At 33.1% G+C, this 13,858-nt stretch overlaps 1 protein-coding gene and 6 pseudogenes across 7 annotated transcripts, besides 2 other annotated features; 5 read left to right on the plus strand and 2 right to left on the minus strand.

The window, feature by feature from the left end:
• Positions 1 to 12,571: part of a mobile genetic element that runs on past the window's edge.
• Positions 571 to 1,509, plus strand: TVAGG3_0343370 (annotated as a pseudogene). The gene has a single exon. A coding segment is annotated over exon 1 (939 nt).
• On the plus strand, positions 4,799 to 6,622 carry TVAGG3_0343380 (annotated as a pseudogene). The gene has a single exon. A coding segment is annotated over exon 1 (1,824 nt).
• Positions 6,848 to 7,823, plus strand: TVAGG3_0343390 (annotated as a pseudogene). The gene has a single exon. A coding segment is annotated over exon 1 (976 nt).
• On the minus strand, positions 8,815 to 9,086 carry TVAGG3_0343400 (annotated as a pseudogene). Its single transcript has one exon. A coding segment is annotated over exon 1 (272 nt).
• TVAGG3_0343410 lies at positions 11,189 to 11,367 on the plus strand (annotated as a pseudogene). Its single transcript has one exon. A coding segment is annotated over exon 1 (179 nt).
• TVAGG3_0343420 lies at positions 11,412 to 11,626 on the plus strand (annotated as a pseudogene). Its single transcript has one exon. A coding segment is annotated over exon 1 (215 nt).
• Positions 11,892 to 12,571: a terminal%2Cinverted (terminal inverted repeat of Maverick-1B transposon ID:TVAGG3_0343300).
• A 297-nt stretch (positions 12,572 to 12,868) lies between these two features.
• Positions 12,869 to 13,858, minus strand: TVAGG3_0343430 (uncharacterized protein; the record flags this gene model as incomplete). Its single annotated transcript, XM_001323187.1, has 1 exon — positions 12,886 to 13,098. One exon carries the CDS (start codon positions 13,096 to 13,098, stop codon positions 12,886 to 12,888), a length of 213 nt encoding a protein of 70 aa, XP_001323222.1.

Below are 13,858 nucleotides of genomic sequence, written 5' to 3' on the forward strand. Positions count from 1 at the left end.
ATTCTTGAGTTTTGGTTGAAAGAATACGGTGGAGCCAAAAGTGGCTCGACCTCAAAACAAGCATTTTATGAGCTTACTAAGGGTGTTATGAATGAATTCAAATGTATTTACATACATCCTGACCTCGTTCATTTTGTTGCTGAATTCAGCAAAAATAATGTTTAGGTGAAGAGGTGAGATCTCACCTGTTTTCTCACCTGTTTTCTACCCTCTTGAATTTTCATGACTTCTTCGTAAATGTTTTGTCATGACTTCTTCGTAAATGTTTTGTCATGATTTCATCGTAAATGTTTTGTCAAAACTTCTTCGTAAATGTTTTGTCATGACTTCTTCGTAAATGTTTTGTCAAAACTTCTTCGTAAATGTTTTGTCAAACATGAACGTAAATGTTTTGTCAAGACTTCTTCGTAATGAGTGTAAAGGACCCAAAAATATAATTTAGGTGAAGAGGTGAGATCTCACCTGTTTTTTCACCTCTTTTTTCACCTCTTGAATTTTCATGAATTTTCCCGAAATAAAAAATAAAGTTAGTTTTATTTTTTTTATTTTTTTTATTTTGTATGTAAAGATATGATTTCAACAATCGGCACAACAGCAATACAAACAACTACAGCACCAAACTCGTTAGTCATGAATCCAACATCTATGTTAGTAGAGATGAAAAGCTTCATTCCTTCTTCATATACTTTTGAAACAGAAATCCAGAAGATAAAGCAAGAACTTTTAACAAGTAATTTAGACTGTAGTGCGAAAGATGAAACAAATGAACAGTATCTTTATGAAATGCAGGACATTATTGACCATTTACCTAAACTACCTGAAATCCAACAACAAAAACTCACTATTCCTGAATTCGACGAAATTGAAGTGAAACCAACTGACTCAGTAGAAATAAAGAAGTTCATTCGTAAGGTAAACTATGAGTTTCTAGGATTTCATTGCAACCATAAGGTTATGGACAAAGATTGCGAATGGTATATAAGAATGTTTCTGACATATATAAATCTGAAGAATTTAAGACCTACGACAACTTTGTTTCGTTAGTTGCAGAATGTGTTTGGGAAATAAGAGATAAAGATAGAAGAGGCAAAGTATGGAACAAACAAATAAGACCCGCTATGTTTGAGATGAAGAGAGCAATTGACGCTTTAGTTGTTTTAGCTGGTTTTATTTCAATGTATAACGCAAAAAATGAACCCGCAATGTTCTAAATGTAAAGCAGCAATGAGGAGATATAACTACTCCGTCAAAGAGATAGAAAGAATGAGAAACGACTATGCAGACTTAAAGAAAGAAGCAGAAAAACCAGCAGAAGATAAAATGGACATGTTAGAATTTCTGAACAAAAACTATCCAACAGCAGAAGATTTCCTTCTATCTGACGTCAAGAAGAAATATAAAGAAACTTTCGGTATCGTTAAAACTTTTGACATACTGACAGAAGAAATAGAAGCTACGAAACTGTTTAGGATTTCAAATATACATCGTACAATTCATGTAAAACGGTTGTGAAAAAACAGGTGAAAAAACAGGTGAGAAAACAGGTGAGATCTCACCTCTTCACCTAAACATTATTTTTGCTGAATTCAGCAACAAAATCATGAATTTCCTTAAGACAGAAAAAATAAAGTTAGTTTTATTTTTATTTATTTTTTTATTTTGTATGTAAGAACAGAAATGACAAACATTGAGTTTGAAACAGTTAGAAAGATAGACAATGACACCAAAGTGGTTAGAATAGGTGATTTAAACGTAAGATACTCAAAGAAATACAACAAATATTTTTGTCAGACATTATATTTCCATCTGGAAAGAAAACACACGACTGGGTTAGAAATGCTTCAACTCAGAAAATTTTGACAAGAAATCCTGAGCTTATGATATCAGTAAGATTCTATGGAACTACAGCATATCTCATCGACAAAAGTCTTATACCAATAGTTTTGTTATGGATTGACCCAGTTGTTGGATATAACTTCATAACTTATGGTTCATTCGATACGGAACGTTGCAGTGAAGGCTTACTTTACATCGTTCAGAAACCGAAGGACTTCAACACAAAAAGATATAAGATAGGAAGGACATATAATATAACTCAAAGATATGACAGTACAGTCAATAGAGTCAAGGTTGTGTTCGTTAATGATATGAGAGCCGCAGAAACAGAACTACTCGAAAAGTTTGAGAAAATGTATGGTGCTCCCATAAAAGGTAAAGAAACGTTTGAAGTAGATGAGATAGATAAAGCTATAAAATTATTTGACGAAGTTGCTGAAAAATACATGTAAAGCGTTTATTTTTGGTCTTTGTGAAAGATAGAAAAAATAACGCTAATTTTATTTTTTTTTTTTTTTATTTTGTATGTAAAGACAGATATGTCAACAACAGAGAACACAACAAACTGCTATCGTTCATGAAGCCATAAATGAAGAATACGAATACATACAGTATAACAAACAATTGAGACTCATTCGTTCAGTCAAAGATGACATGTACCAAATGCAAAGTATAATGAATGCTCTTCTTTCTACAAAGCAAGCATATCATTGGTTTGAAAACCAACAGGCAAAAGAACTTTTAGAAGAATTTCCTCATATGATTGCTTCCCTCGGAAAACCGAGGGAAGAGATTCCGTACGAAAATCGCAAGAATTTGGCACCTGGTTTGAAAGGTTATTATTTCATAGACTTCTTGTAAATGCTGTAGCAATGTGGGCTTCACCTCGTTATGCTTGTTATATTTTCATGATGTTAGATGAACTATATAAAGCAGAACGTGGAGAGATGGAAAAGAAACTTCAAGCAAAAGATGAAGTCATTGAATCCAAAGACAAAAGCATACAGAAAAGAATACCACGTTCGGTACCAAAAGGAAAGGAAAAGAGTTATAAGTATATGATTTACGCTGAAGAGTTGGAGAAAAGAAGAAGATAAAGATATGGTTATGTTGCATTTAGTCAGAAGAAACAACAAAAGCTTTTACGACCTTGCTAAGATTTACAAATCTGACAGAAACTGGTTCTATCGTGAAAACTTACCGATTTCAATGACACCGAATGAGCAAATAAAGGAAATTGTCAAAAATACTCTTCCTCAAAACAACTATGATATGAAAGGTTGTACAATACTTACCTTCAAAGAAGACTTACGCTACTGAAGGAAAAGATAACAGAATATTTCGACAACTTCAAAGAGGAAGAAATAAAAAAAATCTAAGCTAATTTTATTTTTTTATAAAATTTTATCTCATATGAAAGAACATGAATTTAGAATATTCGGAACTCATGACAGAAGAAGAGAACGAACAACATGTAAAAGATTATGCAAAATTTCTGAAGACATACAAAGCATTTAAAACAATATCTAAATGCTTCTAAAGATTATGCAAAATTTCTGAAGGTATATAAAGCTTATGAAAAAGTGTATGAAAAGTTTATACATTGGGGAATTGTTGTAAAATATCGATATGAAGACTAACCAAAATATATATTTTTGCTTAAATGACGTCAGGGTCTTTTCTTCAACCATTTCACTTCCTTCGTCAATGTCAATAGAAGCCTCTTCAACCTTTGGTAAGAATTTCTGTATAACATCTTTGTTCGTTATTGTCTTCAGAGATGAAGGATAATATTTCACATTTGTTTCACCCTTCTTATATTCTTTCTGTTCGGAAAGATTTAAAGCAATACTGAAGAAGTCAATGTTAGAGTTCTTTATGACAGTATAATGAGTATCTTTGACATTGACGAAGAAACTCTTTTGTTTCAAAACTACTGCTAACTCTTGTGAAGTATAACGTTTGCGGTCAATGACGATAGCTAATGGTCTGACATACTGACCAAACTTAGATTCTTTCACAAACTTCTTGTTAAAGATAACATTAACGTTTGAAGCACCATTGAACTCATTCTTGATGGCAGTAGCGAGAGCATTGTATGAAAAGAACTTGCAATCTTGCATGTGTTTCATTAAAATAAAAATATTAAATTATTTTGAAAAATAACTTAAAAAAAATCTAATCTAATTTTTTCAAAAAATATTTTTTTATTTCCTACTAAAGATGTATCGGAAGTTGTCTAAGTTAGAACACTCGGAAATAAAACAACTTCTTACAGAAGCTAATATAGATGTTGCAAAACATTACGCAACAAACAAAAAGCACTCGCTGACATCCTCAATGACTATAATGGTGCAATAAGTTATGATAGAATTCATGAGTTCATAAAGCCGCAACGCGGCGAGGACGAAGTTCATGCAATAGCATTTCCTTTAAATGACATTGCTATTGACTTATATCATAGACGTTCAGTACCTCATGAAGTAAGGCGTGAGATGTTTGACATAACAAATGCGAACGTTGGTGAAACAAGAAGAAGAGACGACACACTGAAACAACAGAGAAGAGAGATGTTTAAAAGTGCTATAGAACAAGTTCGCAAAGCTAACGATGTCATTCGTTCCATTGACGACAAACCAAAAGAAGGTGAGAGATGGTTAAAGAAAGATGAAGAGAATAGGAAGAGAATGTGAAGTCAGGCAATAGACTCATTGACTTTAACATCGAAGCTTTAGATGAACCAAACAGAGACTACTTACACAAACATTTCGGTAAGGTTTTCATGAGACTCTTAGAGAAGATTAAAATAAACTCCCAACAAAGATGGATGGTATGTTATAAACTTGGTGGAAAGTATGAATGTTCTACGTTAAACCTCAATAATATTGGAACATTACTACATCAGCTCTTGAAGGAGAACTTTATATCAGAGATAGAAGCAAATGCTGCAGGTATTGTTGAAATGCACTATGACTTCTTCTTGACAAACATAAAGAATCTTACCGAAATAAAGATGTATGATTTAACAGAATATGAAGGCTTAACGATGTCAGATGTAAAGAAAGGAAAGCCACAGAAGCGACCATATAGAGATGAAAGCACACTGACAAATGACCAGAAAAGCCATTTTGGAAGCTCTTAAGCAAACAGGAAACCCAGCATATAGAAAGCTTTTTGGAAGAAATTTGGTGAAAAGAAGTTTTATAAGAAGAGAAGCGGTCAGTTCTGGAAGTATCTTTGCACATTACCTATAAATCTTGAACGCTACCAAATCTTCAATGAACTGAACAAAAGAACTGCAGCACTTATGACAGAAGACAATTGTTTCGTTTATGCTTGCATTCAAGCTGGAGTAGATGAAGAAACTATTGACCACATGAGAGAAGTCATTCGTGTTAGAGACTTTCCTCAAAGTAAAGTACAAGAAATTTCTGACGCAACAAGTATAGCATTTAATGTTACCATTGGTTATTTCAATGACTCAAGACATAATGAAATAAAGAGATATATACCAAAAGAATGTGAAACTGTTCGAACTATTGACTTACTTCTTGTTGAAGACCACTACATGCTAAACGAAAGATTACCAATGACAACATATTTCATTCGCAACTATATAGAAATCTTCAAAGAGTGTGGTGGAATGAACATTGAAAAACAGATGAAAATATATACAAGAGAGATGGTAAATACATTGTTCGCATGGATAGAACTACACCGTTATGGGATGTTATGAAAACATTGTGGGAGTGCAAATATTTCGAACCTATTTCTTATGGAGAACTTTTCACATATACGACTGACTTATATAAACAGAACCTTGCACCATTTAAAGATTTGACATATGCTCCAAAGTATTGTGTACAACTGAAGAAGAAAGCAGAGTCAAAAGAAGTAAATAAAAATAAGTGCAAGTTCATTCCTGAGCACGTTTTCTTTGCTGACTTTGAGTGCAGTACCGATGGCTTTCATAAAGCTTTTAACATCTGTTATGACAGTGAAGATGGTTCAGTGAGTGAAAGCATTGGGGTCAGAACTGTGCAACAGAATTTTTGGAACGACTTCCTGACAAGAGTTTAATATATTTCCATAACCTCAGTTATGATATAAACTTCATCTTAAGACACATGACAGAAGTGAAAGGAACTCCCATCATTAAAGGTTCACGAACAATGCAAATAACTGGCTTATATAAAGGAGGGCAATTATTATAAAAGACTCTTACAGTGTTATAAATAAGAAGCTTAAACTATTTCCTGCTATGTTTAACTTACAAACAGGACCGAAAGAAGTATTTCCATATAACTACTACAGCAGTACTTTGTTAGCAAATGACAACAGAACTGGTGTCATTTCTGAAGCATGTAAGTTTGATGCAGATACATTCATGAAAAACATAGATTCCATCAAAGGTTGCAGAATAGATGAAACCACTTCGACTTAGAAAAATATAGCACGTTTTATTGCAAACAAGATGTAAGAATTTTAAGAGAAGGTTTTGTTAAGTTCCGCAATGACTTATTGAAAGAATTTGATTTAAACGTTTATGACTACGTTAGTATTTGTTCAATTGCTAACAAATTGTTTGAGAACAGAGTATACTTCCCGAATGGAAATCTTTATGACCTCTCAAATAAACCAAGAGAATTTATTTCAGCTGTATTCAAGGTGGAAGATGTATGTTGTCAGATAACATGAAACAAAAGAGCGAAAAGAAACTCATTGCTGATTTCGACGCTGTTTCATTATATCCATCCGCTATAGCAAGACTTTATACTTTAGAAGGAATTCCAAAGGTTATGAAGGATGAGATGCTAAGCACAGAGTATCTCATGAGACATTTATTCGATGACGACCAAAAGGAACCCATTGGTGAAAAGTTTATGTCTGGCTTCTTTGTTCTCATTAAGATAACAGAGATTGGAATACATAGACACTTTCCTTTAATAGTTTGTGACCCTGAACTAAATCCAGAACTTAACGTTCCAGAAGTTCAAACACTTGCTGTTTAATGTATGTTGACCATATAACATTACAAGACCTCATAAAATATCAAGGTGTCAAATGTGAAGTGTTGCAAGGATACTATTACGATGGAAACAGAGATATTAGAATAAGAGATGAAGTAAAGAAGTTGTTTGAGTTAAGGTTAAAGTATAAGAAAGAAGGAAATCCTTTGCAAGAAAATATAAAGCTCATTCTGAACAGTATTTATGGCAAAACTATTCTATCTCCTATTGAGTCAAAAATAACCATAGTAAATGACAAAGATGCTATAAGATATGCCATCAGAAACTACAACCATATAGTGAAGTTCGAAGGTTTGGATGGTTCAGATAAAACTATTTTCAAGCTAACGAAAAGCATTTGCAGACACTTTAACTTCTGTCCACTTGGTGTTAACATTCTATCTATGTCGAAGAGAATAATGTGTGAAGTATTCTGTACTGCTGAGGACTTAGGAATGGACATCTTTTATAGCGATACGACAGTATGCATCTCTACAATGAAGATATCCCTCGTTTAGCTGAAGAGTTTGAGAAACGTTATGGAAGAGTTCTCATTGGTAAAAACCTTGGTCAATTTCATAGTGACTTCGCAGAAATAACACCTGGAAAACAAAGTTTAGCATACAAGTCAATATTTTGTGGAAAGAAGACCTACATAGACTTACTCACTAACGATTTAAATGAAGTTGCATTTCACTGCAGAATGAAAGGCGTGAAGCAAGATGTTATTGCTTTAACCGCTAATGAAATGTTTCCTGACTCTGTTCAGTGTTTCTATGATGAAGATAAAGGTTTAATGGTTCCGCAAGGAAATTTGACAAAGACTCTGAGTTCAGTGTTATGAAGTTATATAAAGCACTTTATGACGGTCAAGAGATTGGATTTGACTTATGTAAGTCTTCTAGTCCTTGCTTTGCTGAAAAGTTTAACTTCTCAATAACGACTAAAACAAGCTTTATTCGTAAGTTGAAGTTCTGAGGTCATTTATTTTTGTCAGCAATGAGGTCATGAATGAGGTCATGAATGAGGTCATTTATTTTTGTCAGAAATGAGGTCATTCGTGATAAAAATAAAGCTAGCGTAGATTTTACAATACTGCGATGGTAGAGTTTAAGAGTTGTGCTTCAATGTAGAGACAGTCCTTATGGTCTGGAGGTAAGAACACTGGGCAGTTATGGTCATGAGTGGAGAACATGTCTATCCAAAACTCACGATTGAAGCCAGTTAATTTATAGTATTTAGGGTTAGGAAGTGGTGAAGTTCTTGTATGACCAATGAACTCATTTTCAACTCCCTTACTTAAGTTTGAATATAATATAGCTTGCTTTCTATCCCAAATGCCAGGTGTTACAATCTTTGAAAATTCATTTTTCCTCGGAAGCATTGCATCATAATTGAAAACATTCTTGAAATCATCACTTGGTTCAGAGATTTGAAATCTTATACGTAATGGATTTTCTTTCTTTTAGCTACTTCATTGAATGGTGAGAATACAACAAACTGACAGTCATGTGTTCCATCTTCATTTTCATTAAATTCATAATGAAAGTCTATAAGTTGTGGCTGACTACCTTCTTCTTTCAGTTGTGCAAGAAACTCACGTAAAGGCTGTAAAGTTTGTACTTCAATGTTGAACTTTTTCTCGAACATCTCATTAAATGAAATCATACATTTGCAACAATGTTGTATCGTCTTTAAAGTATTTGTATATGTGAATGTTTTGGGCGCTTAAAGACTGTTCGTCATTTTCTATCTCGACTTGAAGTATAAAGTCAACCTTTCTGAAAGCACGTGTTATATACATAGATGTTATGCCAATGTACTTCTCTTCATTTATGTTCACAATCCAGTCTGTTGGAAACTTAAACGTTACTCTGTTCCCCTTTATTTTGACGTCAGGGTTTTCACTACTGAACGCAACAGATAAAGGTATTTGTCTATACATTTAGTTCGGATAAAAATAAACCATTTACTCTTTCTTTGCTTCAGCTTCTTTAGCTTTTTGTTCTTCCTTTGCTTTTGCTTCTTCTCTAGCTTTCTTCGCCAGCAAACGTGGGTTCTTTTGTCTTCCAGCAGCTAATGCAGCAAGTTGTTTTTCACTAAGTTTTCTCTTTGGTCTCTCTGGCTTTTGTTCTTGTTTTTGTTCCTTCAGTTCGGATAAAATTTGCTCACGAATTTCTTTCTTCAATGCTTCAACATCTATGACCCCTTGGTCTTGTCCGTAGGGCTTGTCTGAGTCATTTGACTGCAGATAAAAAACAAAATTAAAACTTTAACCGATGTAAAATGAGCTTGTCAAAATCAGAGCGAGAGTCTATTATATTAAATGACGCAAGAGGAATACAACATCCTTTCTATTACGTAAGTCAGAGTAAAGATGGTAAAATATACGTAAGAAAAAGAAAGGTTCCATTAGCGAATGCAGAAAGCGACAACATTAAGGTGCATGGCAAGGGCGAAGCCCACGAAGCCCATATAAAACCTTCTGTTCAAACTGAGCCACCAAAAACAGAAGAAAAGAAGCCAGATGTACTTTCAATAACGAACCAAGAGCTTATTGCAAAGTTTGAATTTCATTGAAAAACAAACCGAGTCAAAGAACCTGACCCACCAGTGAAAGAAGTTGAGACAAAAGAGAATGTACAGTTCATTGAAAATGTCAAGAAACAACTTCCACCACGAATGCCAAGAAGAAGAGTGAGAATAATGAAGTAAATAGATATTTTTATCCGAAGTAAATACATGCAGAACGAACAGTTAAACGAATTTACTCCAGCAGAGCATATTCATCAGATTCGCTCATATTTCGATATCATAGACAATGCAGTTCAAATTGGTGACACTAATAGAAAATATTCTGACGCAAAGATTCCATCACAACCTGGAACTGCTAAAGATAACACATGGGTAACATTCAATCTCTCACCTCCTGGTGAAAATATGTTGGACCTTTACAATACATTCATTACGTATAAAATGGAAGGTCAATTTATTGTAGATAAAGAAATTGGTTCAGGTTCCAATAAAACAAACCCACCAGGATTTTGGATTGGTTTCGATGACGCTTTCTATGCAGTTGCTGGATATCAAATCCTTGCAAATGGTCGTATCGTATATTCTCAAGACAACGCAAGAGAAGAAGCATATATAACTTCAAACTCACAAACTACGAACAAATAAAGAAAGTAGATGTTTTCTCAAAGACTCGACATGAAGATGTATGGAGTCATTCGGGAACTGCAGAACAGGACAAATTGTTAGTGGTCCAATTACAGCAGGAAAATCATTTGATTTTAAGCTTCGTTTAAGAATTCCTGTTAGAAGATTCCTTCCATTAGAAGCTATTCGATTTATTCCAGCTTTTGCAGGAAACATTCAGCTTAAAGTAAAGTTCAGTAGCGACGCCTTACAATGCACATCTATATCTGTAAATGATATCATTGCTTTCAATCCAACTCTTAAAGTTGCATTTGCTTCAGATTCAAATCCACCGACAAATAAATTTGTTCCATGGAATGAACCATTCACTATGATAACGAAGGCAGTAGAAGCTAGTGGAACAGTTACTATTACAACTGTAACCAGCAACTATTTCGAACAAAGATGGATTTTAATGAATGTTTCATTCATCCAAAGTCATTCTCTTTAGACCCTAACATTTATACAGAACTTGTAGAACATTATACAAACGAGGCTTTATGTTTTCCTGTTAAAGTTATGGATTGGATTCCTATGGACGGTTCATTCTCAAAGAATACAGATAGTTCAAGTGCAACATTTACAGCAGCTTATACGCCTATTAATGTTAAAAGTATTTGGGCACTATTTAGAAAGAAAGACAACTATTATGTTAATTTTGAGAACCCTAAGTTTAAATATCTTCAGCTTTCCATGGGAGCTTATGGAAATATGCCTGCAGAACCTGAAAAATCATATGGACCTGTATTTTATGAAATGGTTGCGAACGCTTGCAATACAAACAATGATATGATAGGATTTAATGAAGATGTTATGAGGTCATTGGTGGATGATGGTAGTGTGGAACATAAATGGGATAGCTATGACAACACACATTTCTTATGTGGTTTTCCAACAGAAGTGGACTTTTGCTTCCAGCAAGGTCAAACATCTACTGCTCCAATAACATACAAATTGTCTGTTAAAGGACCTATTGAACTAGCAACTGAAAATGTACCAAAGCCACTTATTGGATTTATGAGGGATTGTTGCTTTGCCATTCAGGTGCGTGCTAATGGAATCCCATAATAAGATTAGATGACTATAACTTAGCTACGGACGACAGTGAGGAATAAAGGATGAACGTTTATTTTTAAAGCTTATAAATGAGTTCTTCATCAAGCTCTCGTGAACCTTCACCATCTATGAAACAAACTTTACCAAACGATTATGGAGCACCTATTGAATATTTCTTACGAGCTGCACAATGGCAAAGAGCAGTTCACCAAGGTTAGGTGTTCCACCAGCTCCTGTCAAAATAGCATTTGGTCAAGTCCTTATATAAAATATGGTCTCCCACTAGGTTTGCTAGCTACAGCAGGAGCAGTAATGATGTTGAAAAGAAATAAAGCAAATGTTGTAAATAATACTGAAGTAGCTGAAGTTAAACAAACTCCAACACCTTCACAAGCAAAACCTTCAATGACTCCTGAACCTATGGAAGTACAAACTCCTGTTCAAAAGTCAACTCCTAAACCGACTCCAACATTTAAACCAGAACTACTCCTCAAATAAATCGTAAAACTCCTGCGTTTCCTTACTGAAAAAATAACGTTATTTTTATTTAATATTAAAATTTTTATTTGATTGAAATGACGACTAAAGTCACTGAAGCAATGAAACAAAAGTTTTTGGTAGAATACATTAAATCAGGAACTATTCCAGAAGGTTTTTACATTCATACTATGAAGGATGGTAGAGTTCAGTTTAGAAAGATAAAGCAACCATTAGATAGAGAAGGAATTTTGAGAAGATTAAACTTCATGAGGACAACATTGCTGAACTTAAAGAAGTTAGAAGAGTTGGAGAAAGGAAGAGAGTTATAAAGTAATGAATTCAACAGGGTGAAAAGAGGTGAGATTCAACCACTTCACCTAAATTTAAATGGATGTTTTCATACGTGTGAGGTGGTGATATCATTTATTTTTAAGTTTATTTTTTATTTTATTTTTTTATTTATTTTATATAAATGACGAAACTATTGAGATAACAAACTACAACGGTCATGAGTTCAAGAATTTGTTCTTCGTTCCTCGTGAAAATACATTCTATCAGATACGAGGGAGAAAGGGTAAAGTTAGTTTGAGCGTTTTATGACTAAAGCATAATGGAAAGTTATACAAGCATACGATACAAAATGGTAAGCGTGTTTCATTAGCTTTGTCAAAACTTAACAGGTATAACTATGACAGTGATTTTGACCTATATGAAGAAGAAAAGTGAGTCAGAAGATTATGAGCTGTTATGTGAAGCACACATGGGAACGCTGCAATACTTTTGTAAGTGAGAACGTTTATTTTTACAGTAGTGAAGTCGTTTTGTGAAAACATTAGTGAGGTGAAGTGGTTGGGCTTTGTAAATATTTAAGTTAAGTGGTGTTGTCGTTTGTGTTGTAAAATATACGTTAACGGTTTCGTAAAGTGTCAAATTCACATATCAGGGGTAAGGAGGCGCGCAGTGCCTCAGTACCCATGATATGTATACTAACTATCAAAGGTTTCTAAACTGAACAATGAAACAATTACATCATTAATTACAGAACATAAATTCATTAGATCAAAATACACTTTATGATCCATGAATGAATTTTGCTCGCAGAATAAATGAATTTACAAAACCGCCAAAGATGTTGTAAATACATTAAAACGTATTAAAAGAGCATTGGTATTAATAATATGATAATATACTATATACTATTCAGCTAATACAAGTTCATAAAAGTTGAAAAAAATAGCTAATTATGTTAATAGAAGAACAAATAAATTCTTCAAATTAATTTACGTATGTCTCAACTGTGTATATTTTAATCATCATCTTCTTCAATATTATCTGCGGCTTCTGTAAGAAGTTCATAATTATCATCTGTTTCATCAAGATTTTGTAGAAGTTTCAAAATCGCAAGTTTCAGCTTTTTCTTGTTAATTAAATCTTCATCTTCTGATAATTCATGAAGAATCGGAGTTATAATGTTTATAAAGTAATATTGTGCAGTCGAGACACTTAATTTCATGATCATTGTAAGGAATATATTAATAACTCTCAACTTGACTTCATAACAAGTATCAATATAATTTAAAAACAAATCAAACTTCTGATTAATCAAATAATCTTGAATTGTATCACTATACTTGTCAAAAAGAATATCTATTACTTCAAATATAACAACAGCATCTTCATTTGATAATTTTCGTTCCAAAATATTGGAAATATAATTACATGTAAATAAATGTAAATTATGCCTATAAATTCTTTCATTTCCAAGTAAAAGAATGGTTTTCATTATTTTTAGGAGTTCGGATAAATAAAAATCATCTGCAAAATTAATAATTAGACGTAAAAAATCTGATTGATCAACTAATTCTAATTCTGAATATCCTCTTGATATATATGAACCTATAGCATTGGAGTACTGAAGCATTGCATGATAATATATGTTTTTCTGCTCTTGAAACCGTTTATTTTCAATGATTTTGTTCATTATTTTGAAAAATTCTTTTGTATAATAATTTGAGAACATACAGCATTTCTTACATAAATTCATAATATATTTGAAGTTAGGAAGTCTCATTTTCTTATTCAAAATTTTAATAAACCCAGATGAATCAAAAAATGAATGCAAATCTTCCTGTTTAGCGCAGGCATATAAAATCATAAATATTTTCCCTTCAATGGTTGCGCTATTTATGTTTTTTAATATGTTAATTGCTAATTCAATTAATATTTCGAAATCATTAGATTGTCGATAATTGGGGAGATTACTGATCATATATAAGCAC

The sequence above is a fragment of the Trichomonas vaginalis genome, chromosome V (genome assembly GCF_026262505.1).
Source record: "Trichomonas vaginalis G3 chromosome V, whole genome shotgun sequence".
Taxonomy (NCBI): domain Eukaryota; phylum Parabasalia; order Trichomonadida; family Trichomonadidae; genus Trichomonas; species Trichomonas vaginalis.